General features: G+C 40.0%; 2 protein-coding genes across 11 annotated transcripts; both read left to right on the forward strand.

Annotated features, from left to right (window-relative positions):
• The first annotated feature begins 270 nt into the window (after positions 1-270).
• Positions 271-4,436, forward strand: LOC113160943 (tumor necrosis factor receptor superfamily member EDAR-like). The gene is made up of 11 exons (XM_026358409.1): positions 271-318; positions 571-684; positions 1,622-1,800; positions 1,897-2,012; positions 2,127-2,177; positions 2,271-2,381; positions 2,490-2,634; positions 2,725-2,872; positions 3,506-3,545; positions 3,750-4,035; positions 4,401-4,436. The coding sequence occupies exons 1-10, from the start codon at positions 271-273 to the stop codon at positions 4,031-4,033; spliced, it is 1,236 nt and encodes a 411-aa protein (XP_026214194.1). The 3' UTR covers positions 4,034-4,035; positions 4,401-4,436.
• A 1,062-nt stretch (positions 4,437-5,498) lies between these two features.
• map7d3 (MAP7 domain containing 3) lies at positions 5,499-27,693 on the forward strand. Of its 10 annotated transcripts, none has more exons than XM_026358329.1 (20): positions 5,499-5,630; positions 11,583-11,684; positions 12,009-12,089; positions 12,437-12,600; positions 12,912-13,023; positions 13,559-13,642; positions 14,323-14,430; positions 15,193-15,294; positions 15,741-15,839; positions 17,673-17,801; positions 19,630-19,769; positions 21,331-21,461; positions 21,570-21,790; positions 22,771-22,900; positions 23,035-23,320; positions 23,597-23,650; positions 23,734-23,803; positions 24,016-24,187; positions 24,719-24,999; positions 25,078-27,693. In XM_026358329.1, exons 1-20 carry the CDS (start codon positions 5,585-5,587, stop codon positions 25,083-25,085), a joined length of 2,520 nt encoding a protein of 839 aa, XP_026214114.1. In that variant the 5' UTR covers positions 5,499-5,584; the 3' UTR covers positions 25,086-27,693. The 10 variants fall into 10 exon arrangements, with proteins under 10 accessions (XP_026214114.1, XP_026214115.1, XP_026214117.1 ...); XM_026358330.1 differs by having other exon boundaries at positions 19,654-19,769; XM_026358332.1 differs by lacking the exon at positions 17,673-17,801.
• The last annotated feature ends 25 nt before the right edge of the window (positions 27,694-27,718 follow it).

Below are 27,718 nucleotides of genomic sequence, written 5' to 3' on the forward strand. Positions count from 1 at the left end.
ATAGTCCGGTTGGGAATCTCTCCTGCGTCACAGAAGATGCACAATGGAGGGGTTTCCCAAATATCTTTCCCACCACTTTGAACGCGGAGCTGCTTGAGGAGAGAAAAACCACAACACCGCTGGAAACTGGAAATAAGTAACTAGTCTATGATCAATACACTTTATACAAATCATTTGTGATTAAGTTTGACTCATGGAGTGATCAGCTTTTAAAACTCAATGCTTTTTTTTCAGTCACGCAAGAAAGTGTGTGCTCCTTGGACTGGAACCATGAACATTTTGCCCATTGAGGCTTGTCACTTTGCCTTCCTTGTTACGGTAAGTGTGACCTATGACTAGTTTCCTTTTATAGATCTCCAAAAGTTCATTTACTCAGCTATACAGTTTAAAGCTGTGACTACAAAGTCTATGTGAAAATTCAGTTTTGTGTTACTTTTACTTTCATAAAATACATCTAAGTTGCAATTGTATTTACATTTTCACCTGTAATTGCAATAATGTATTTAAATAGTGTTCTATTACTACTTTTACATTAAGTGAAACGATTATTTTAAACATGCATTTTCACAGGTTTGGTTTGTGCTGGTAGAATCTGAGCCGAGTTGTGATCAGACAGAGTTTTTACACCCCAATGGCACCTGTGTCGCATGCCCTGTGTGTGGGCCTGGAGAACAGCTCTCAGAGGTATAACTCCCGTAACGGCATCAGTTTTTCCTCTAAGCTTTCTTCCATCCTGCTTCAATCCAAGTTTACGTTTTACCGTGCGTCCAAAAAGTAATCACAATGTATAACTTTTTCCACATTTTGTTATATTACAAATTAATTCAATTGATTGTTTTCCTCAAAATCCTACAAAACATACCTCATAATGACAACTTGAAAGAAGTTTGTTTGAAATCTTTGCAAATTTATTTAAAACATTATAATAATATGTAACATGTACATTAACATGTACATACAGTAAGTATTCACAGTTTTTGGCGTAACACTCACATGTGACCTCTGGTGTGTCCTGTTTTCAGCGTTGAGATGACAACTTGTTTAGAGTCCACCTATGGTAAATGCAGTTCATTGAACATGAAAAAGATACACCTGTCTGTATAAAGTCCAACAGTTAACGATGTATGTCAGAGCACAAACAAAGCCATGCTGTCCAAGGAATTGTCTGTAGACCTCCAAGGCCAATACCATCCCTACAGTGAAGCACGGTGGTGGCAGCATCATGCTGTGGGGATGTTTTTCAGAAACTGAAAGACTAGTCAGAGTCAAGGGAAACATTAATGTAGCAATGTACACAGACATCCTTGATGAAAACCTGTTCCAGAGCATTCTGGACCTCAAACAGGGGTGACGGTTCATCTTTTAACAGAAAAACGCCCCTAAGCACACAACCACGGTAACAAAGGAGTAGCTACAGGGCAACTCTATGAATGTCCTTGAGTGATCCAGCAAGAACTTAGATTTGAACCTGATTGAACAAACTTCTTTCATTTTGACATTATGATTTAGCCTATTGTTTGAATAATTTTGAGAAAATAAATAAATTTAAACAATTTTGGAATAAGGCTGTAACATAATAAAAGGTAGAAAATGTTAAGCTCTGTGAATACTTCATTCTCAGGACTGTGGCTTTGGAGATGGTGGCAAAGGTGTTTGCACGATGTGTGATGAAGGACAGTTCAGCACAGACACAGGTGTGGCTCCTTGCCGAAGGTGCACAAAGTGCAGCCTGCTGAACCGCCTGGAGAAGAGTGCATGTGTAGCCACCAGTGATGCACTGTGTGGACAGTGCCTCCCAGGGTGAGTTACATCTGCAGCGCCCACTTTAACATTTCTCACCTGATAAATGCTAGTATTTGTTTTTGTGCTAATGAATGAATGTGAATGTGCGTGTAGATACTATGAACTCAGGAGCATGACTGGGGAAGTGGAGCTGCCCTGTGTGCCTTGTTACAACTATGACACAGTCCATAAGGAGTGTCTGCTTTTGAGAGGTCAAGGCTCCAAAGGAGGTACAATCCAGAAAAAAGAAATAAAAGAATAACAGTACTGTGCTGATAATCCTGTATAAATACTAAGAAATGATGTAAAGGAAATTATACAACTTCTAATTTGTTCAGAGACAGAGAACAGCGTTGTGCTGCCAGAGGGAAATTTCAAAGAACCAGAAGAGAAGAGTGAGTGTCCTTGTGGATTTCAATAAGCAACTTTTTGTTTCAGTGCTTGCATTCAGTTTTTTTTTTTTTTTTTATGATTTTCTGTTATTTCAGGGGTAAAAGAAGAAACATTTTCAATGGTTCTAATTGGTTCAGCTACAGCTTCTTCAGTTTTTCTGGTTGTTCTGCTGCTTTGGGCTTTCCTGCTGACTGCTGAGAGATTCAGTGAGTTGGACACTTGATGTTTGATAATCCTGCTGCTTCTCCCCTTCCGTCTTTTGATAATGATAATCAGTTCTAAATGTGGATAATAAACACTGTTGCAATATTCAGAGCATGTTCCTGACTACTGCCCTGGCCCTGAGGAACTATCGTCAGCGGCAGATGTTCAGTACACACCTCTGTCCAGCCACACAGAGGCAGCAAAGCCACAAGGGACTGATTCAAAGGCACCTTCCTCTGCTGGAGATCCCTTAAGGTGCTTTGCAAATATTATGATTAATCATAGCTTCTGTCAGTTCCTATGTAATTATTTGCACTAATTGTTGGTTCTTTCATCTCTATCCAGAGGCATAAACTCACTAAGTCATGATAATGAGGTGCACCCTCTATCCTCTATTGTGATTAATGTCACCACCAACATTAAGCCCCCTGGGCAGAATAACGAGAACAACATTAAGGAAGAACAACGGAGCAAATGTGAGGTGACAGAAGAGGTACAGTAGTAGTCCAATTATTATTATTATTATCTTCAGGACCAAGGTCAATGTAGACCTGCTGTAAATAAAAGATACAGTTGTTGGTTTGAAGACCCCGCTGCCTCAGAAATTGAGTTTCACAGTGTTTTCTAAATGCAACACAGTTGTGTATTGATTGACTGAGGTCATAATACAGTGATTCTAATATCTCTGTTGGTTTAAACCCATGTGAGGGTAAAGGTAGCACACAAACCAATAAAAATATATTCCAAGAATAAGTTACCCCCTGGGAGTTACCCATGCATACAGTTTAGTTTTATTTGTCTGTGTTTTGAGGAGTCTGCTGCTGACATTTTCTATCACCTGCCCAGAGTAACTGGAAATAAGTAGAACTTCATTTACCACAACATGGAAACATTACACTTGAAAATAAGCTTGATATGTTGTCATAAAAATGAACTGGCACAAAGCCACTAATTGCTTATGCCATTTTAATTATACCATCATGTTTTGAAGTTAATTGATTAATTCCAGACCAGAATCCAGAGATAATTGCAGTTGCAGTGATAATGTACTCCTGTATAACTCCTATAATGAGAATATCAGTAGCACCTTTCTCTTACAATCCATTCTTTTCTGTGTTCATTTTAGATGGAGAAAAAGCTGCACACAATATGGGAAATGGCTCAAGGTAGGTTTTCCTCAAGCCACAGCCCTTGTATAACACCCCCTATAGGAGAGCTGAAAATAGTTAATGGTTAATAATAGTTTTTTGATCACATGAGGGTCCATGGATTTTCCCCAGAGACCTCTGAGCAGGTTAATCATTCTACTGATGAGTTCAGTTGTCAACACTCTAAAGTCCATGTGGGTTGTTGTACTTTGCTCTGTCCAGGTCAGAGTATTGAGATGCTCAGCTATGACTCAGTCCAGGATTTGTGCCTGCTGCTCGACTCTGCTGACGACAGGCACATGTTGAGGAGGCTGGCGCAGTCTTTGGGTGTACCACCTCAGGTTGTCACTCATCTCCAAGGCTTCCAGGACCTCTTTCAGTACCTGCGCACCTCCACCTACACACTGCTGCCCCAACTGGCCCAAGCTGCTGCGCTCCTGCCTAATCATGAAGTTGTAGCGAAGATACACCAGGCTGTGGTGAACAGGACACCGCTTAGGCCCTGAGGGTGTGTTACCATGACTCCAACAGTTTCTGACCCAGTTTGTGTGATGTTACCATCTGGTTCAACCAACATATCGGACACATATTTCTCACACAAAGACATACTGCAGAATAAATTGAATAGATTTTGACTGAAATGTGATATTGCTGTAAGTAAAAATAATAAGCATGAAAGTAATATCTAAAAGACTGACTTAATAAGCTCCATGTGAATATATCAATCATTTTAATAGATGCCATCTGACTGATTAGGAGGTACAGTGAAAATCTTTTGTGCTTTGAGTAGCCTATTAAATAACTAATAAATATCCAGGTCTTTGCAACTGAACCCTACATGCAGTGCTACTTCCTGTTTACCATGTAAAACAGATGAGAGACCCTGCAGCTAAAGCATGTGAGACAGACCAGGACAGAGGACACAGTGTTCAATGTAAAACAAAGAACTTGGAGCGCTGAGAAAATTTGTCATTCTCTCATTGGGAGAAGTTTGCCAACTGACCATTTTCCCTGACAGCGCTGCAGATCCTTCACTACATTAAATCTGGTAAGATTTCCATTTATTAATTAAAAAAAAACAACTTATTTGTGAAAGTGCATGGTCTATTTTTTTTAGGATATGGCTCATGTATTTTCAAAAGTTGCAGAACTTAATAGTGAAAAGTATTTATAGAATTGAAGTATTGCTTACGTTTAACGGAACCTGCTTGTTTCACTAAAGCTTGATTTGCTGGCTTTGAAACTTAATTGCTGTTGCTGTTAACACCTCCTGAGGATCAACTTTCAATATGACTAGTGTTGACCCTCTATGTCATGAACGCTAGATGGCGCTCTGGAGTCTTGTGAAACTAATCTGGTTTTCCTTGCTCTCTTAGATCGTGTACTTCTAAAGATGGATCACTATGTTTTAATATATAGCACGCTTTGTCAGTCACATCATTTTATTGTAAGTGGTGCAAAGTAAAGTAATAATCTCATGTACTTTACACGAGTAATTTTCATTTTCTGCCAGGTTATACTTGCATCCCATCACCAAGTATTGTACTTTACCTCAACGGATTTTACTTTGCAGATTACAATTGGTAAAGAAAATATCATCAATAAATGTGCTGTAAAGCATAAAACATGGAGTATAAAGTATGTCAGATAATAGCTTAGCAAAGTCTTGTAGAGTTTAAAGAGCAACGTATACGTAACTAGTCCAACCTTTACCAGCTGCAATGACATAAAGTTGGACACAATAAATAGACATAACCACTATTTGTGTTTAAAGTGTCAAATTGTTTTAACGGGTAAGCGGATTGAGTGATTCCTACTATATATTTATATATAATGTTGTAGCAGCATGGGTTTGGAGTTATTAGTACGTTATCTAAAACCTGTCTGCTACGCTGGTGTTGGTTTTCCGGAAATGGATCAGAGTGACACCTCTTTGCTTCCCGTGTGTCTGTGATGTCCACGTCCCCGCGGGTCCGCGTCCTCCCGGCTGCGATGTGTTACGCGCCTCAGCTTTAGAAAAAAAAAAAAAAAAAACAGAGAAGGAAAACTTCACAGAAATGGCGGAGGGTGCATCGACTCTCAAAGGCTTGCGAGCCCAAATGGGTAAGGAAACCCGTGGTGGTTGTTTGACTTGGTCGTGTTGCCCACTTTGTGATGTTTGCTGAAAACCGCCTCCGCTAACCGGGTCGGTTCAACGTGTTGCAACGCGGCCAGCTTCGGTAGCTAGTAACGCTAGCTCGGTGTCCGGTTCTCTGCTGACAATGGACGCGGAAAATCTGCTGCTTCTTCCCGCATCCCATGTTAGAAGTTGGCTTGAAATGACACAACCGAGTTAGCTGATCGCTGTGTTGAAAGAAAGAAAAGCTAAACGAGGTGGTTAAAGTTTTTTCAAAGTGAAGTAGCTAACAGTTAGCTAAAGTTGTAACGTTACATTTTGTAGCCCGGGAGCCGGTTGACATGTCACTGCTTCCCTTGTCCGTAGCTTACTTAGCTCCACTTTAGCTTTCTTTTACTGCATGTTAATCAAATCATCTAGCAAAAATGTTGTTGTGTTAACATATCAGCTTAAACGACTTAATTCTGGGTTGCTTGATAACGAAGCTAGCTAACTGATTTTTAGCTGACAAACGACTGTAGCTTAGGAAACGTTGCACATCACTTGGGGATGATTGTCCAAAGTGATATCTGCTCTCCCTACAGGAAGAACTGTGAAGTGGACACTGGTGTGACTCTGTAGATCAGCCGGTTTATAGTCTGGCTCAAAAGTCATTTGATACAAAGCCATCTTTTATATCCCTTGGTCGTCAGTTATGCGTTTTTGTTGACATATGGCATAACCCCCTCCACTCTCCAGGGAGGGCAGCTATAACAATGTATGACCTGAATTTCAGATAAAGCTGGATTGTCAGACAGGGCTCTGATATGTGCTCTGATAGAAGCACAACACTGCATAGTTGCAGTGATAACAAAGATTAGCTTGCACCAGCAACCATGTGTCTCAAATAGTCCTGTTAAGCAGAAAGCACATTGGGTTTTCTGTAACAGAACTACACTATTCAACTGAAGGAGCAAAATCTCTCAGTGCTTCTCATCCATGCCCCAACTGGCCTCTTCCAGACGTAGGCATGGATGTTTACTGTGTCTGCATCTGCAGGCGTGAATGCACAGATTGTTATGACTCGAGTAGGGCTGACAGGTTTTTAGTGTTTTAGGGTAACACGCTGCATACCCAGTGTGGGTGTAGGCACGTTATATTCCTGGAAACAACCGGGCCACTGCTGATCTTCTTCCTGTTTCCCTTCACTTTTCCATTCAGTATTTTAAATCTGGAATTTATATCCACCCAATACTGTGGTTTTAATGAAAACATTCAAGTTAAGAGTGATATGAAATGTTGGAATCCTGACTTTTGTGAAGAATCAAAGGATGTCCTGGGCAGAAGTTTGCTTGGCCTTCAGTCAAAGCAAGACTGACAGCGATGAAATAATGTTAAGAATCTAGCTCAAGTGCATGGTCATTTCCACAAGAATGTGAGAGCGTATACCCTGTTATTACGAACAAAGATCACACTGCTGCAAGTCACACTGCAATGTTTTCCTGGTCCTGGCTCAGCAGTTGCTGCTGCAGAATTAAAAGCATGAGAAATATTTCTGAACTGGTTGGATTTAACCAGAGGAGGAAATGGACCAGCCTCAGTTTCGGTATATTTTCTTGGATCTATGCACTGAGCTTTGCTCTTCCAATTGAACTGCCCTGCCCTTCTTTAATTTGAAGCTTTTAAATTTACAGAAAGGATGGATTACAGTGTGTGCACACACATACAAAAATATTTGAATAGCAAAACATGTTGATTTGTATATGCCTTGCCTAGGTAATTTAAGGATAAATTCCTTGTTTAGAAACCATTCAGTATTGTCGAGTTGATTTCTTTCATCGTGTACTTCAAAATGTAACTTCAACTTTGTAGTATTTACATTTTTGCATCAAGGCCTTTACATTTTTGAGCCATATATGTAGCATTTGCTTTTATCACATTCTTTTTCAACTGAGATCAAGCAAAAACACTAACTGCAAGTTTATCTATTAAAACAATAGAGTCAAATAATAACTACATTTATAATTACATCCAATTACAAATTTAGAAGTCTTTTTAATGCATGAGGATGTGGTTCACCTCAAAGTGGAGACTCCCCCGGAAACTGTGATGTGTCATCATTATTCTGCTAGTACTGCAATTAGCAAGACCAAGGCTTACCTTTGCATGACCAGGTCTCAAGTAATCCCATAGAAGATGTTGTGTGTTTGTGTGTGCACATACGTAACCTGCATCAGCAGTCTTAGCTGAGGACCTTAAATCTTATGCCAGCAATGGGAAACTCTGCAGTGGGTATAATGATAATGCCTTCATTATCAAGCGCAATACAGTTGCAGTCAAAATTTTTCAACTCTCATTGCAAATTAAAGTGTAAGGTAGTATCCCTGTTAGCAAAGAAAAGTAACTTATCCATGGCACAATTTGTTCTTAAAATCACCTGTTTTGATTTGGAGTAAAAAGTCACAGCATACCATAGGGACTTTGTGCCAAATGGTTGTCCAACCTTGTATTTAGCAGTGCAGACTTCCTGTGTAACAATTGCCTTAATTATACTATGCTGCAGGGCATAGTAAAGTGTGCATTTGGAAGTAGGGACAGAAAGGGGAGCCGACCAGTGATGAGACTTTTACTTCTCTGTTATGCCATGTTTAGCACTGTGTGCGTGTGTGTGAGTGACATCAATTGCCAAATTATATTTATTTAAGGAACTAGCATATGATCTGTGTTAGCATTAGTGTTTCCCATGTAGTTTTTTTCCCTTTGGGCTGAAGTCAGGTTGATAACGCAGCATCCCAAAAGGCTAGACCATATCCACTCTATAATTACTATATATGTGCTACATGTTTCTGAATGCTTTTGAGCATGCTTTACTACTTACAAATGCTAGCTGATGCAATAATCATCATTACACTAGCTGTACAAATATGTGCAAAACAAATAATACAGCAGTCATTTAGTATCCTCCCCCTCATGAATGTTATGATGTAAAACTCTGATTCTTTGTGGTGGACTCAACAACACCACAAGTTACATCCTCCAGAAAGATCCAAGTTAAATGAACATTTCTCTAACACTGTCAACATAACAGAGCATTATCACCTTGTTCTACAGCACTAGCTTTAGCTGGGTGTACCTTTAACCTGAGTAAATAGTCAATACAGATGCCACAATATTACTAAAAGGTTTTAATCACCGACTGTATATCAGATTACAATCCATGATGACTTTTTTGTTGATCACCTGTCAACTGAATGGAAATGGCACGGCCCAAATACTGGAGACTTATTTTTTCCCAACATCCCAACACTTATTTGAGCAATTGATTATCTCAGACATTGTCGCAGATCTGTTTGGCGTATACCAGGAATCCGGATTAATTACTAGTGATTTTGTAACTCTGAACTGTTAGTGTGTTAGTGTTTAGCTGAGTCCGTTGATGCAGTAGAAATTAAAAATGTTAATATGTGCAAATCTCCATAGTGATATGGCGCGAAACAACTCCTCTGATTGGCGCTTGTGATTTCTATGAGCACACCTGGCTCTCTTGAGGTCTGCTGAGAAAACAGGATCTCTTCTTCCATCTCATTGAATCACTTTAATCAACACATGAATGTGTGTTTCACTGAAGCCTGTGTTTGCTTTATTACAAGGCACTGTGTCTGACTTAGTCTTGTTTGCACAAATTTAGCTTCTTTCTTTCCACTATAGCACAGTGAGAAGCAGCAGCAGTAGTAGTAGTAGAAGTGTGACAGAACTGCTTACTAAACTGGATCCTACAGTTAATTCTTTATATAAGTATTTCTTATATAAAGGAATATTCCTAAGCCCTTTTGTTTACTGTCTGTTTTCTTCCACATTGAACATTTGGATTTGTCAACTAAATTGGTGCTTGCTGCATTAGTGTTGTTTGCACAAGGTCATGCTGCCCCTCGAAAGATTTGAAACCCCAAGTGTGAAGTTAGTGAGTCGGTCTTCAAAGCTTTAGTTCTTTGTCTTTATTGCTTTATTTAGCTATGAATCATCTTATTTCAGAGTCCTTGTCTTCTGTGTTTCAGGCCCAAGTGTGTCTGAGAAGCACTTCATCCATCCTCAGCTGCTGTGTATCACTAAGCAACAGTTACACTGTTACTCAGGATTCATGGCATTTATTTATAAAATGTTTTCTGCCCACATTTGAGCATGAGGACAGCTGAGGAAAAAGATATAACAAACAAAGACTCAAAGCCAGGGCATCTCACCTATAGGATCTACACAGCTGATCACTGGGCCATCCTTTACATTTTCTAAAGACAAAACAGCTCTTACTATTTACACGCTCCATAGCATGCTAAAAATAAAAAGAGGAAATTGTGTGTGTGACTGGAGGTATTCTGCAGTGTATTCTTTGTTGTACTATTCATATGTACAATCTCATGTTTGGCCTACTCACCCATGGGGTTGACAGGGGATGTCTGTACTGCAAATTAGCTAATGATTTTAATTTGTAATCTTGGACTAGAGACCAGAATATTCACAATCGGTGTACTGATGACTGCTTATCCGGTTAGCCTCTGTTCTCTTTTAGGTTCCTAGTCACTGATAACTGCTTTGTTGAAGTTACATCAGGATGGTTGTTTGGTCAGACTTGCATAATCAGTCTTAAAGTATCTATCCAGATGTCCTGTTTTGTTTCTTATTTCTTCTTGTCTGCGCTGCACGTCCTTTAGTTCAGGGGTGCAAATAGAGCATATTTCACAGTAAGTGTGTAAATGAAGCATACCACTTAATTTGTTTTAGGGCTTGTTGTCATCTCTGTTTTCCAAACAGCAAGATCAGTAATGTGTAGAGTCAGTCACAGTCATGCATGTGGGAAATGGTGATCCATGTTTTCCATATGCTAAGTTAACACCAAAGTAAGAGAAATGTTTTGTGTTTTTTAACTTTTCGGCTCGTCTCCACTCGGATGCACCTTTGTGCTTGGAGCCTGCATTTAGCCAATATTGTTTTGACCTTTCTTCGCATTTATTTATATTTTAATCTAAACTTTTTTTTGTCATAAAAAATTGTCATAATTATTTGATTATTAGTTTTAATGATTGTGGCAACAATAGATTTTGATGTGTAGAGAAAGGTAGACACAACAGAATACTGTTAGAAGTGTTCATCAATAATGTGAATATCACATGTCTAACCATCAGATTGCCCCTTTGTCAGCAGTTCTGTATTGCTGAATACACACCAACACAGAAGGAAAGAGACCAGCGAAAAGGCTGACTCATAAAGCCTGATTATATCCTCACTGTTTCCTTCCTTCCTGCCCCGGTGTCTCCTAACCATGACTTTCCTGTGAATGTTATGTGAATAGTGCCACTGACCCTGTGAAAGTCCTGGTGGGATAATTGATGTATTTGCTACTTTAAAAGCATGTTTGTAACCTGAAATTGCTTGGTAGTCAGTGGGCATTAAAACAAAATGGTTTGAATGCTCTTTCTTATTTTCTCTCAGTGATGCCAGAAATCGCATCCTCAAAAAAAACCCAGCTTGGGTTACATGTTCATACTCATATATGTATTCAAATTTATTTTCAGCTATGCACCCCTGGGCATATTAGCTATATATGAGAAAGCTCACAAGGGTTTGATTACAGACATGTATCTCACAGCAGCCCATCCCTCCAAGCTTTTCACAGAACGCAGTGTATGGCTGGGTACAGCGTTGACCATAAGCAGGGGGTTATGTCTGATAGCTGAATAGCTGGATTGTTCTGTAGCTTCAAATCCGTTGGAACGCTCTAGAACCAGCATTCCTATGCAGAGCAAACAAAGCATTGAAAGAAATGGCCGATTTTAAACTTAATCAAAGCTATTCTGATTTCCTCATAGTATTATTTACCTGATATACCTGCTTTGTCATAAATGATGTGTTGTGACTTTAGTTCTGTATGTGTAAACTGTGGTTGTCTTCGTTTTCCACACATGCAGCTGCAGCTGCACAGGCACAAGCTGAGGAGCGGCGCAGCCTAGCAGGGAACAGTCCAGGACCTACAACCAACACATCAGCTAAGCCTCAGGGGTGTAGGCCAGGTAAATGACACCACACCTTGACACAGAAACAGTTCTCACAGATACTGCCACCACTCTATTGTCTTCCATAATCTCAACCATTAGGTGCAATCCAATCCTCTTCCACCGCCCTCTGTGTGTAGCTTATAGCAGGTAAACCTTAGTCATCATCTTATTACTGTAACAGTTGATAAAGCTCATTAATACCAGTCACATGCACACATCTGCCTGCCTGACTCAAAGCCTTTGTAACACTCTACTCCATTGCAATATACTCTATTTATATGCATTACTATACATAGTTTACCTTTTGACCACATACTCTATATGTCTTTGTGTTTGCAGTCATTGATGGTGCCACACTTAGAATAGACGACAAACTGCGAGTGGCAAAAGAGAGGCGAGAGGAGGCAGACAGACAACAGGGTAAGAGGACAATCTCAGTTTCTGTTTTGAATTATTTCATCCAAGGCAAGCTCTGACCATATCTGAAATGTCCCCTTTCAAATGCATAGAGATATTATGTAATATACATCTTGATAAAGCAGGAAATCATTGCATTTTAATATAGAACATTTTCTTATTAGTAGTTAGTTTTAACTACTTAACTAATTGTTGATACAAAACCTTATCGCAAAACTGCTTGATATTTATTATTGCCTTTTAATAAAACAATTATTGCTTGAAGACTGGCCTGTATAAGAAGATACAAGCTAAGTTTGTTCCTTCGTACACTCCAAATCCATGCATGCATAAATGGGCTGTCTGGTCAGCTTTGCGAGAATCCCAGATCATGGAGCGGGAGCGCAAGGCCAAGCTGCAAGTTGAGCGTCAGATGGAGGAGCGTCAGAAAAAGGTTGAGGAACAGCGAAGGAAGGAGGAGCAGAAACGATTGGCCGTGGAGGAGAAGAGGAAGCAGAAACAGGAAGAGGAAAAGGTAGCTGCAGAACGGGTAGAGGCAGATTCTTGAGAGCCTCGGTAGTGCCTGTTGCTAAATTGTTTTTGATGTGTCCTATATTAAAATAAAAAGGGAGATAATTTTAAATAAAGACCACGAAGAATGAAAAATAAATATTACATTTATAACCTCATCAGGTCTTATCTTTTGTTGCAGTATGAGTAAGTACTGGAGTCTATTCATTATAAACAGACACAACGAGAAGGAATGCTCCAGATTTAGGAATTAATGTTTCTCTGCTCAAAATGACATGAAGTTCTTTCTTTCCTTGACTCCTTGTTATGTTTCAGGAGCACTACGAAGCAGTGATGCGACGGACATTGGAGCGCAGTCAGCGAGTGGAGCAGAGGCAGAAAAGATGGTCCTGGGGGGGACTGTCCACAGACTCAGATGGACGAACAGGTAGACTGCATGTCTTCACTTAAAAAGTTCACCTTTCTTCGTCTTTTCACATTTTTTGTTCAGTTTGACATCATCCACTCACAGTTGTGCCTTAAAAGCTCCTCACTTGACACCGATCAAGTTGTTGACCATGTGCCGTCACGGTTGGGGTGACATCCAATCACAGTGTGAATGAAAGCAGATTGAAGCATTTTTTTATTTGTCAGTACCTGATGATAACACTAGATGAGGAAATTTACATTGTATGTTTCTGAGTCATAGTTCAAACGAGATGTGATGTTTTGTCACTAGTTGTTGTTGTTGTTGTTGTTGTTGTTGTTGTATAATTGACTACATATGTCCTGGGTCTTGTTAGCAGTTAGTATGAATAGTTGTGCATAAACTTAAGGTATTATTTTAGTCACTAGCTGCCAAGCAAACACTGATGGCTACCAAGCAAGCAGGTTTCACTCCCATCTTACTCTCCTTGTATGAACAGTTGGTTTCATCTCATTGTATTTTATCACTCCTCCCTGAGAGCTATCTTCTCCCACAGGGGACTCTGATGCCAGCATCTCATCTCCAGTAACTATAGTTATCTCCACTGCCTCACCAGAAAAGCCACCACGGAGTCGACAAGGTTGTGTTTGTGGATGATTTGCTCACTAGCAGCACAGCATGAACTGGCACTGGCACTCTTGATAGCTTGTTACCTACTGTTCTTACAACACCCCTAACTTACCACCCCCTACCTGCAGTCTGACTGGCTGTTCACTAACATTTTTCTGTGGGGTCTGTATTTTGATGTGCCTTGGGCTGGGTGAATAGCTGGAAGTGAAGATTTAAGTTTGTCATTCACTAATAGTGCACACTTCCAGATTACGTGGGCAACTCATGCATGCATGTGAGACGAAAGACAAAAACACACACAAAAGCAAAACTAATTTCGGATTCTCTGGCACTGATCATAGAATGTTGAGTCTCCCCTTTGGGGGTGGTTAGGCATTAGCGTCTACTGTTTATTAACCACAATGCCTGGCTCTGAAATTGCAACAGCACCTGCATACTGTATATCATGCGTTTTACTAAATTTCCACTGCATTAGAATCACATTGTGTTAGACTGGGATATTTTTTCAGTGTACATAGTTTATATACTTTATTTTAATTGTATAAATAAAGAAGCACACCACCATTTGCATAGTATCACCTTAGAGAATCTTGTATTCCCTTATGTACAGCCAAATACCCTCACTCATAGGCTTGCCTCCAGTATAAACCCCACCTCCCTTGTCTGTTTTTGCTCCTCCCTCCCTCTTAGTGGACAAGCGCTCCACATCCATCATCAACCTGAAACAGCCGTCTGAGGCTAACATCAGCAAACGCCTATCCTCCTCCTCTGCTACCCTCATCAAATCTCCCGACAAAAGTAAGTTTCCTCTCCTCCCTCCCTCCCTGCCTCTCTCTCCTCCTGTCCTTATTTGTTCTGCCGATCTCCTAGCCTTCCAGTGCTATGTCTTAACCACTGTAGTGTGTTCCAAACACTGGGTAAATGTTTTTCTGTGATTATTTATGTACCAAAGTTTACCAGGTGACAAAACTGTAGAGGATTTAGACCAAACCCACTTTCTCTGCCAACATGTAAGCCTAGAGTGAACTCTGACTCTATGTCCCCTTCATGTCCAGGTTCTTACACACAGGTTCACTGGACCACAGACAGGCTGGTAAAATGCTTTAGCTCTCTGTCTCTGGTTCCAGCTAATGATGAATTAGCATGACATTGCAATCGGGCTGCATCTGTGCACCTCTATAAAGTACTGGATCAAATTGTCAGAATCATCAGGGGTCCCAAGCACCGAATGGTGAAGTGGTATAGAAACTTGTCACTCTTCTGTCACATTCAGCATTAAACTTATTTTGATTCACAACTGTAAAGAGTTTTTGATTTCTGTGGAGAAAATAATCAACACAATCAGCTGATTGATATTTCTCCACAGCTTCTAGGGGCTGAAAGTGCCACTTGTCCTCTCTGACATTCCTGATTTCTCTTTACTTCTCATCTTGTTTAATAATTACGTGACCACCTTTTCTTTTCTAGGCCTATGAATACTTTGTGAAAAGAGACTTGTACCATTCATACCATACAGTGCTGTGTAAATTCACCACTGGGTGTTTCATCATTGTCTCTCAGGGGTTAAGCAGAGGAGTTCATCTTGTAACCGGTTGCCTAGCAATGGCAATGCTGCTCAGACCAGTAAGGAAGATGGCAAAAAGCTTCAGGTGGAACAGACAGGTGCAAAAGATCTCCTCTACAATCCACACCAAGTTTAGTTTTTTTTTCCCACAACTAAAGTGGTGTACAGTGGCTAATCACCACTTCATATAGGAAAATGTCTAATGTGCAAGTTGTGTTATAAATTAAATCCTGTCACTGCTTTGACAACCACATATCAAACTTTCTACTTTCTACTCATATGGTTTAAACACAGACAGCTGTTAAAAGTGATACTGAAACAAGGGGCACATATTTAGGTAAAATGATTACCGGTAGTCTGTTCAGTTACAACTTTTAACTTTGTCTTTAGGCACCATTTTTGAAAATCAGCTGCTGTCAGCCATGGCTGGGTGACTCATACAGCATAAAGCCAAGTGCACATGACTTGTAAACTGTCTTTGGGGATTCCTTGTTGACTCTCTCCCAGTGCCTGCTTGGCTGTAATTCCACTTTCATGTCCATAGGCCGTTCCGAGAAGAAGAGAAGTTCCTCCCTCACTCGAGTAAGTGTGGGCAGAGCACAGATCCCTGCCAAGCCTGATAAGGAGACAACAGATGATCAAGGTGGCTAGCATGAACAATCAGCAGTAACTTCTTTCATGCCCCTATCTGCACTGCTCCGGCCTCTTTCAATAACAAGCATGTGGCTCTGATTTTAATGGCTTGTTCATTCTCAGTCCACTTGTATTTTTTTAAAGCCATTAACAATACTGCCTGCTACTAAGAGAGGTTTTTCGGTGGATAACGCTCTGATTTGGCGCAGTTCATCGTCATTGAGTTTTTAAAGTGTTTTAACAGGTTACCTCTCTTTGCTACGTTTTTCTTTTTCTGTTCATGCTGTCCTTCACTCACAAGTCTCTTTAAATCACCACCTATCCAAGCTGCTGAGCTTCTGTTCAGTTTTTTTGTAGTGATTTAAGGAGTGTACTTCTTTTATGAATGCCTTAACAATTTTGCTGACTACCAGATTCTCGCTGACTGCCGATCTTGCTTCAACATTTTTTCTTGTCTTAAGTGTCTACCCAGGAGTGGATTTTTAGTGTTATGTGCATACACTAACACAGTGTATTGTTTTGTCACAAAGTGTTTGATTGTTTTTTCCCTTCCCGATGATGTCATAGTAGAATTTGTGTCACTGTGCCTCCGTGTGGTGGATGTCAGTGCCATCCTGCTATAGCACTCCTAGAGTTGAGGAGTGACCCCACAGCTACTCACTGTTATCTGTGTTTTGCCAATAACCACCATTGCTTTTGTTTGTCCTACAGCATTGTTAGCCTCCTCGAGCTAATGGATTATAACAATGTTTTTGTCCTGTACAGACATGTCTTTTGTGTCATAGTGAAACAGCTACTTTCATTCATACTCACTTAGCTGACGCTTCTTTTGTGCAATTAAAATGTTTATTAATCTCCAAATCTTGCACACACCATTCTCTTTATAACTACAACCTTATCACGGTCTAACAGCTAAGGTTTGTAATACGTGGATGCATAGCAGGGAGACATGCTGCCACAATCCAGGGCCTAGCACTAATTAGCTAACACTAAACAAGTCTGTCGGTAACAGATGTCCTCTCAGTAAGGGGTTCCAAAAGGAAGTGTGACTCCACGATCTCCTTTTCAAGAGGTAGCATTTAGGGATATGTGGCAAAATCAATTAGTCAACTGAAGACTATTTTATAGATTGGCTAGCAACAACAGCCTAAATGTGAAATTTTGTGGAAGCAAGGGCTCTTTGTTTCTGCTGTGTGAAATCAACATCCACTGTAATGCTTGTATAACAGGCTGCTGTGACCATCATACTACTAGCAAGGCTGTCTGCCTCTTTATGTTAACCTGATTATTTGAATTTGCCACAGAAACGTTAGCACACTAGAAACTAAAGACCTCTTGTCTGCTGATACTTTTCGTCTTTTCATTTCTTACCTTCTTACCCAGTAGTATTAATCTCTTGAATCTTGTCTTTAAAATTCACTAACGGTTTGATTTTCCCATCAGCACACCTTCCTCTGCCTCGAGGAACCAATAATTTGACCTCACTGTCTACTTAGACCCCCCTTTTTACCAGTCCACAGCTACCAGACAAATCACCCTTTGATCTGTCTCAGCATTTATCCATGGTGTCCTTTCAGTGCCGTCTTTTTATTGAATATCATTAAAAGGTAACACAAAAAAACAGTTGATAAGAACATCATGTGAGATTATTGAGGCAAAAAGTAACCTTTAGTTCTCTATGTTGATTTTCCCCTGTTGGTTAGATCACTTGGTGACCTTTCCTAACTTTTCTGACTCCCACTTTCTTTGTTTTACCTTGTCATCCCCCGTTCTTGCCCAATCTTTTCTTCTTGGCTTTTTTGTTCTTTATTGTTTTTCGGGTGATTGTTTTCCGGCCATATAGCTCGCAGGCCACCGGCTAGCACTACTGTGGACGGAGGGGTCCTTAGTCGCCTGCTCACTCCCACCCAGGCCTCACTAGCTAGGAGCAAGAGTGCCGCCGCCTTGTCTGCTGAAGGAACAGATGCTCCAGGTAACCTCCACATAGGAGACCCTGACAAAGACGAAGGATGTCTAGAGAAAGATCCAGATCCTCCTTACTTAGCCTAATTTTATTAGTAGAAATTCAGTCCAGTCACTCCCAATATCACATCGCTAGATCAGAGCTTATCCAAGCACCTGCTGCAGACCCTCATGCTTTTTGAATTGTCCTTTCTAAAGCAAGTGGTCATCTCTTGGTGATGGCACAGAAAATCACATTTGCTATGGTAAAAAGTCACTATTGTAACAGTTGATTATATGATGGAGGTACAGTAACTCCTTAGCATAGTACATTTATGTCAGAGCATAGTTACTCAGCAAATATTGACATGCATGGGTCCAGGTCACATGCTCACTGAGTTCTGACAACTGGCTGTTGTGCCTTGTACCGGGTTGGGCCGAGCCGAGCAGGGCAGACTTTGCCGAGAGCATTTCCCTGCATCTTACGAGCCTCAAGGTTCATGCTGGGAGATTTGCCCTAAGCAGCTTACCTGTTGGTTCTTGTCACATCAGACTAAGACTGTTGTTCTATGAGACTGCTGTTGTGTATGTTTTAGTAGTGAGACCAACATGAAGCATTTATTTCCATTTATTTAAGTGTTATTCTGATGGGGGTATGCTAAAGATACACACAATTTTAGACAGCATAAATAAATAAAATACAAAATATATATCCTATCAATTTTAAGGATGGAAAAAACCTTACTGTAACTCGTTTCAAAGCAACAGTGTTTTTCCTAGGGTAGGTTTTAGTCTGTGGTGTATTGAGTGGCCATTTACAAATCCATTAGCAACTATAGATCTTCTGCTAAGTATAGCTGCAGTAGAAACATGACACATCTGCATTAGCTGCGCCACTGGTAGCTCATGGCCAGATACATTTCATAGACATCATAGTGGCTCAGTATGTGGTCTGAATGAATTACAGAACACATTTGTGACTAGGCTGTGGCAGGGAGAGTTCTCCAGGTCTCGGGATTATCATGGGTAATCCTTCAATCTGACACAGCATGCTCGTAGCCAGCGGACAGCAGTATTTTCTCTCCTTACTAACTATAGGCTACATTAGGCTCAGTGCTAAGTGTAGTGCATTTCAGCCTTTTCTGTAGTCTTGTAGCAGTTCATGAACTACATTTTAGGTTTTACAAATTGGTTTTATTCCATTTTAAATTAAACTCAATCACACTTGAGAATTTAAGTGATAATTTGTCACAAGCATACATTTTTAGAAATGTCTCTGACCTGTAATCAGAGTAAATTTACAGTATGGTCATCTTACTATACTCGCGGTAACTGAACACACAAACACATCAACATTCACTGCGTGTTTAGTGTACTAATAAATTTGTGTGATGTGTGTGCGGTGTCAGTGTTTGTTGTATGGTTTTGGTGGTAGGTCCTGCATTGTGTGTCCTACATATTCTTGGTGTTCAGATTTTTGCTTGGGTTTTGTTTTGTTTTTTGTTTTGTTTTTTTGTTTTTTTGAAAATGTTGCCGTCTGCTCTTGATTTCTCCAGTGATCTCCAGCCAAACCAAAGCTTCAGAAATCAGGCTGTTGCCTGCATAAAAAGCTCTGTCTAACTAATTGCCTTTTCTGTGTGCTCTTGTCCCCTTACAAAAACACTTTTCTTCATTTCTTTCAACCATCATCTGGTTTCTATGCCTCCTTTTCTCCCACTTTCCCTCCCTCTTTCCCTCTACTCTTTTTATTCTTTCCCTTTTCGTTTTTTGCTGCTTTGCTGCCCAACTTGGCTGCTTATCACGCCTCCCATTGGTTGTGCACCCCCCCCCGGTCCTGCGATGACTGTGTCCTTTACCAGAGTGTCACATGTGTCCTCGCTCAGCCTCTGCCAGTCCCCTGCACCCACCACGTGGACCCATGCGCAGCCGCAGTATTGACAGACAGAAGAGCAGCATGACCACATCTGTTTCAGCTGATGGAGCTCTTGACCCGTCACTGGTGAGATCTTGATCTGAAAAGTTACTAACACCACTGACCTACAACAAAACCTGTTGGAATCAAACATTTACAGAAAGACGTTAATCATGTTCATAACATGTAGTTACTTGTAGTTGTGATATATATGTGATATGTTTCTGTCATCTTCTCTTCATGCTTTCTTTTTGTATCCCCACTGAATAAGTAACTCTTCCATGGCTAATGAGAGTATAGAAACGAAGAGTAGATGTGTAAAATAACAGAGTCGCAGACATTTTTTCCCAGAGGACTGTTTGATTGATAGGACTGCATTAAATTGTGATTTTTGGAAATGTTCAAATTCAAAGAGTATAATAAAAAGCATGAAGTGTTGCTGATAAAAAAAGATGTTTGGGGAAAAAAAACATGACGTTTAATCAGGAATCAGGAATACTAATTTACAATGGTGAGGTTGCTTTTGACTTTGGAAATGTGGCCAAACTAAAAATAAAACATTTAGCAGTTTTTAGTAGATACTAAAAGAGAGTGATATCTAGATATCTATCTAGTTTTTACAATATAATGAAATTGTTCAGAGAAGCACACAGATGGCTAAAAACTTTGATTTATAAACATGTATCTGGCTACATTTGCCTTTCAAAGTAGTTCTGCAGGATGCTAACTATAGGGAAATGTTCCCCTCGCTGTTCTCTAGCCTTTTCTGGTCACTCATATTTGATTTGTTCATACACTGACAGAGTTGTGTCCAATTTAATGCTACGTAAAAGCACTATCTATTATGTTCTCACGCGGTAGCTATCTCTCATAACCTGTCTGTTCTCCTCCTGATCTGTGTCTCTGAAGGGCATCATTGTTGTGAGATGTGAGTATGAAACAAAGGGATACACAGTGGCCTGGTTATGGACAGCTCATCCCATGCAAATCAGACTTCACCCTGACTTGGGGGCCTGATGTCAAATGCTCTGACTTTTCTTTCTGTCCCATTGTCTCCTCTCAAACATGCACAGATTGGTGTGAAGATAATGGAAATTCACAGTCTTATGCTTATCATGCAAGCAGCAGAAAAATAAATTGTAGATTTTGTTGCACATATTTTGGTACTCTGTGATTTAAAGTCATTTTTGGGTTATATACAGCATTGTTACAATTCAATAAATACAAAGGGAGGAAATGGAAAAAGGAAAGAGTCAGAAGAGGATAGAAATCCAGCAACATTTGTTATATGAAAAAGGAGCTTTATTGCGAGATCATGGTATTTCAACTTGTGACCACAAGCTTTTCTCAGGCTTATCCTAATGAAGGTCAGAAGCTGAAAGCTATTGGTCTGATTATAAAGTTATTTATAATCTAGTACCTTCAAGTTAGTTGCAAGCTAAACTGTTGGAAACCACTTGCATAGACAAACAAGTTATATACACATACGTACACATATGTACAACTTGTTTCTGTCACGTTTATGACACACGGACACTAACATTTATACAGTAGGACATTTTGAGCATAGTAGTTTTGAGCCCTTTAATGAATCCTAGTTCAGAGTTTTCACAAGTTCTTCTTCCACTTCTGTCTCTTGGGTCTACAGAAGGAAAAGCAGTTAACATCGCCTGGTGGGCAACGTCCTGCCTCCCCATCCGCTACCCTGGTACGCAACCGCTCACCATCCCCAGCTCCAAACTCAGCTCCAAAGAGGACCCCTTCACCAGCAGCAGCCAAGTAAGACTGTCAATATCATAGCTTCACTTATTGAATCTTTCTATTTAGGATTAGATTTAATTTAAAACCTAAACACAAATAAACACAATTCACACTTTCTTATAACAGACAAAGTCCCAGGATGCGCCCACCCTCACCTGCTGCATCGAAACAACGCCCCCCATCCCCTCAACCTACATCAACCAAACCCCCACCCATCCAGAAACCAGCTCTTACTCCAACAGGACCAACCACTTTAAGAAAGAGAGACTCCAAGTCCAAGGACCTATGTCCTGCACAGACTGTTGCCTCACAGTCCTCTGATGGCAGCAAGACCAAAGAGAAAGATGGTGAGCAGTTCTCAGTCAAAAGCATACAGTAGTTAATAGTATAAATATGATTATACTTCAACATTTACACAGTATTATGTAACCTGTTTAATATTAGTACAAAATATACAATATAACGCTATAAAAGCAGGCTCAACACCCATAGCCACCTGACTTTAATCAGTCAGTACTAATATTTGCCAAGACTGGTTATTCTAGCAACCATTGTTTGCACTGATGCATCCAGCCATAGTGTCAGTTTCAGGCAGTGACATGACACAGCAGGGCAGGTCGAAATCTTTTTCATCCTAACTAACTAAATAAATATATATAATAAATATCAGTAAGGTTTCAGACATGTCTAACTTTCCTACAAAATGGTTTCTTGCTAGTCATCCTCTACCACACCTGTTCCAAATGAGGAAGTACAAATAAAGATTTATTTTTCAGTCATTCTTACTTAGACTTTGAGAATAAGGTCAGTTTGAAATAAATCTCTGTGGAGCAGGAGATTTATCAAGTTGTCCCAGCTGGAGTAGCATCCTGTTAAGAGATCTGAGATTGCTGCTGCTGCTGCCACCTCCTGGAGAGAATCTTGCTCTGCTAGTATCATATTATAAACATTTGATTTGACATATAGAAAAGTTTTTGTGGTTTTCATTGATTTTATTTAGATTTGTGATTTTTCTTTATCATTTAGTTATGTATCATATTACCTAATCCTCCATATGTATTCCCACAAAACCTGACTGGAGACAGAGGTCATGTGAAAGTTTATATAATCTTGTATGCAGCCACTTTTTCTTTTCTTGCTGTTCTCTATCTACACAGTTAACCTCCTTAACCAGTCTGTCTTTCTCTTTTCTCGTCATCACTCATCCACCGGCCACAGCGTCCGGTGACACACCATATTTGCTGGACTGAGATCAGAACTACAGTCACAAATGGTTTATATTGTGACACAAATTGCTAAATTCTATACTTGTCTTTCCACCTGTCAGACTCTAAAGGCTCCATGGGCACCAACTCAGCTGCTGAGGCAGCCAAGATCCTGGCAGAAAACCGCAGACTGATGCGAGAGCAGAAGGAGAGAGAGGAGCAACTCAGGATACAGAGGGAGGAAGAGGAGAAGTGAGAATATTGACACTGACATTAACAGTACCATTGTGAACACTGATGTCCCTACCCTGAATGTCTGCTATTGTAAATCTCCTGTACTTATTTGTCAGTATGCTGTCAAACCATTTGCTTTTTTTTCCCCCCAGACTGAGACAAGAAGAAGAGAAACGTTTAGCGGAGGAGGCTCGACTGAAGCGCCTGGAAGAGGAAAAGCAGCTTGCAGAGGAGAGAAAACTCAGAGAAGAAGAAGAAGCTCGTCTAGCAGAGGAGGAGCGGGTGAGACTGGCAGAAGAGGAGGCACTGAAACAAGCTGAACTCCAGAAGGAACGGGAGGAGGCTGAGGCAAAGGCTCAAGAAGAGGCAGAGAGAGTTCGTCAGGAGAGAGACCGCATCATGCAGCAGAACCAGCAAGAACGGATGGAGAGGAAGAAGGTACAAATAGATAGGTGGAGGATAGACTTTGTTTTATCATCAAAGCCAAGGTCAGACTGTGTTTCTCGAAAATCTTAGGTTATGTTTTCCCAGCTGCTCTACATCAAACGTTGGTGTATTAATCATCTTAAATTGTCATTGTCTACTTTCACAGCTTTTTCATTTTTTAACATTTCACTAGGGTGTGTGATGGAAACAACCAATGCTTCATAATGCAACAGTGTTGTACAGAAGAATTTAGCTATAACATAGATTTTTTTTTTTTTTCCATTTCAGAGAATTGAAGAAATTATGAAAAGAACTAGAAAGGCGGACCAAGCTGACTTTAAGGTGAGCTCACATTATTATGTCTCTGTATCTTTCAGCACTGAGTTTGTCTGCGTGTTAACATGTTGATCGTGTCTCATGTGTAGAGAGATGATGATAAATGCACACAGGAGAATGGAGATGAGGAAGTGGACCAGCTAAACTGTGAAACAAAGAGTAAGTTACCTTTCCCATTATTTGAAGGTTTAAGATTTCAGAGTTCAACATTAGATTTTTTATTTTATTTCATATGTTGTCATGCAGAGTGCAGTTGTTTTCATCCCATTTTTTTTATTTACATATACTTTACAAAAATGTAAGTAGGGGAGTTTGTCTGAAGAATTTGCACAATTCCTTTGACTTGTCTCATTTCTCTGTTGATGACACAGCTGAAACAGATGATGAAGCCATGGAGTCCAACAAAGATGACGGTGAGGAACTTTCCTCAGGTGAGCCAATGCCACAGCGAGAGGAGCCCCTGGGCAGCGTCAATGGAAAACCAGAGACAGATGACAAAGAGAACAACAATGGCATAAACACAGATGAGACTCAGGCAGTAAGGTATGATTACAGAAAGGATTATGTCCATAAAGCCATAACAGCTGGTTTTCTTCTTTCCTGTGGGACTTATTTGTTAAAATATAAGAAAATACTAATCATTACCTTTTCTTTAGCTTACACTCACTGTCCACTCCATTAGATGCACCTGTTCATCTTTACACAATTATCTAATCAACCAATTACATTGCAGCAACTCAGTGTGTCCATATAAATATATAAGTTTAAACAGAGCTTCAGAATGGAGAAGAAAAGTGATTTTAAGAGACTTTGAATGTGGCCTGGTTGTTGGTGACTGGCTGGTCTGAGTGTTTCAGAAACTGCTGATTTACTGCGATTTTCAGTCACAACCATCTCTAGGGTTTACAGAGAACGGGCTGAATAAGGGAAAATTTCCAGTGAGTGAAAGATACCTATGCAAAAATATCTTGTTGATGCCAGACAGTTGCATTTTGGAGTGTCACCATTGCTGCTAAATCTTGCACGTTTTACACATTGTACTTTCAATGGACTATTTTTTTTGTCATTGTGCAGTCCAGTCCCTAAGGGCTGCCTCACGGAGGGCTCCGAGTACTTGAATGAGCAGGACTCCACAAGGGTGGGTCTGGTCTCAGGTCTCAATGGTAAATCCAACCAGTGGAGCTTCGAGGGACTCATTGACGTCAATGTCCACTCTAAGACTGTGCCCCTCATTGAGGCAGAAGACTGTAACCAGGTCTTGATTAACTCAGATGGTACTAGGGTAGCCTTTGAGGACAAGGGAACCTCTGTCAACACCCTGCATTCCTCTCATCAACCCATAGAAGCCTTGTCAGGTTAGTCATTTACACATATTCATCTATTTGCAATAGATGCCTTGACTATAAACCATAACTCCTCTTGTGTCTCTCTAGAGATTTGATGCTGCAGCCGTTGCTCAGAAGCCTCTTACTGTTGCACTCCTGAAGTTCCTGTACAGCTGAGCTCTGTAGAAGAAGCCCCCACCAGTTCCAAATTTCTTTGTCTTTCTCCTCCTCCTCTCTGAGGGGCGCAAGGTGAAGTGGAAAGATCACCCTAAGTGCTACATTTGCACCGTATGTGACATGAAAACAAATATATTAAAATTATATATTTAAAAACATTATGCTTCAGGGAAATTCCATATATTCCTTCAATGTGCTTAGCTTCAAATCTCTTTCCTTCTTCCTCTTGTGTTTATTTTTTCTGCGTGTCCAGTTTTGATGATGTTTTTTAAGAGTCTTTGTCAGGGGTGCATTGTTGTAATTTATTAATTTTGGCTTCTTTGGTATAATTATTGCTCTTATATGTTTAATATTCTTTTTTGTTATAAGACAATATTCCAGGAGACATGCACATTAAGTTGTGTAAATCGAATACAAGGACAATATTGTGAGTTAATGGAAGAAACATTAATACATTCGGTTCTGTGAGGTGAGAATAGCATCCATGGTTTTGCATGTGATTCATTTAAATTGACTTGACCATCCAGCAGTATGGCCTTAACATTGTTCTGCCCCATTTCTGATTTCTATGTATGAAATAACTAAATAGTTTGTGCTGAAGCTCACACACGCACAGTTTAAGCAATCTCCTGTCATGTGCTTACGGTTGGGGTTGAATTGTGTATTCCTGCTTTACTTCACAGGTCTCCTTTACATGTCCTGTCACTTTTCTTCATTCGTCTCCCCAGCTTCTCTCTTATTGTGTTTCGTACTTTGGCCGCTAGAGGGATTCAGGAGCACAACTGTTATATTTGCAGCATAGTAAATTCACATGTTTAGGGATGTTTCACTAATTTGTTGATTTCCTGTCACGGTCCATTTAAGTTTTGTTGTTTTTTTAAATTTGTATATAGAATTTGTTTACTAACATCATTGTAATTTACATCTGAATTCACCTTTGCTGATCAGGTAAAGGTGAACTCTGAAAAGGTAAAAATCAGGCTTTCAGTTATTAGTTTTAACTCGAGCTTTACTAACACGCTTTTCCATCCTTTCCTGTGTTTATGTGGCTCTGTTGTAATTTCCCGTTAGTCTTCTAAAATCTCCTTCACGCTAGCTGCTCCGTCTGACAAATTACATTTCAACATTTTCTTAAAATAATATACGATGTGGTTATGTATGAAAATGTCTACAAATATTTAAGTGTTATTATAATGTGTATATGATCAGTATTAGGCAAATGAAGCCATGTGTAGGGTGGAGTGGCGTCAGGGTGGGCATAATTGAAGTTAGCGTTCTGTTACTGAATTCTGTCCTGTGAATAAATATTATGCGAATTAACCCCTCTTCCACAAAAGCTCTGCAAAACAAGGGGCCAAGTGAGGACCCACTAAAAAACTATGTGTAGTAGTGTGCATTTCAGCCCTGCATCTCCAAGCCCTCATTCTGAAAATTGCTTCACAAAGCCTAAAGTTGACATTTTGATGACGAGCAGAGCTGGAACTGCCCTGAGAAAACATGTTTGACCCATGAAAACAGCCACAGCTATGCCTCATGGTGCTTTCAATGCGATCAAAAAATGTTTCTATAATGTCAGCGGTTGTGAGGTTGTTATTCTATTAGACATAGTAGCTCAGTTTGCAACCTTTCTACTTTGTGGTATAGGTCAGGGAAAATCAACTAAACAGAATATGACACAGGTCAAACTTGTTTTCTGTGTTGTTTTGTCTGTTCTGGATTTTTTATGGACCGAATTGAAATTGATAAATCTTTTCTCAAATAGTTAAAGCACAATGTTTGGGGACCTTGCCTTGTTCTCTGTTGGCTACCTAAAATCTCTGTATATACAGACTACGGACTTTCAGACCTTAGCTTTGATTAATAAGCATGACGAATGTAAGAGACCCCAAAAACCGTCCTTCATTATTTACATCTTTTGAGGCTGCCCGTTGTTAGTGATCATACATTATTCATCTTGTACTGTTACATGTTAAAAGAAAAGTTACTGAGGAGTAGCTTTACTGTACAAACTCATAGGAGAGTTGTGTGATATTCTGGAAGACATTTTCATTTATCTGTGGTTTGTTTAGATGCTCAGATGATTTAGAAGTTTGATTAAATAACCCAAAACACAACTTGCTTATGCCCAAATCCTTCCCAAACCTTTCCTACTCAGCTTTCAACTCATGAGTAGCACCTGTTGGGAGGCTGTTGTAGCTGCTGCTTGAACAGATACTGTGTCTATTCCAGGTCCTGCTGCATTTTTGTGGGCTTGAGTACAGCTGACTGCTGCTAGTCCTCAGTCATGTCTATAACAATAGGATAGAATGGTGCCTTAGAGATTTAGAGATGTACTATTTTTATTGTGTCACACTTAACTAGGAACGCTTGTGCTTACCTCAGCCTCGACAATCAGTCTACCTAACCAGGGCGACTTTGTGAACATGAATATTTCTCTGGAAGATTTACAAACCTAACAATGCCCTGTCTACAAATAAAATCTGTACTGTAAATATATCTAAAGTGTACTGAGATGATACAAACTGTTAATAAAGTATTGCAAAAATATTTATTTGCCATGTTTAAATGTCTG

The sequence above is a fragment of the Anabas testudineus genome, chromosome 10, assembly GCF_900324465.2.
Source record: "Anabas testudineus chromosome 10, fAnaTes1.2, whole genome shotgun sequence".
Classification (NCBI taxonomy): domain Eukaryota; kingdom Metazoa; phylum Chordata; class Actinopteri; order Anabantiformes; family Anabantidae; genus Anabas; species Anabas testudineus.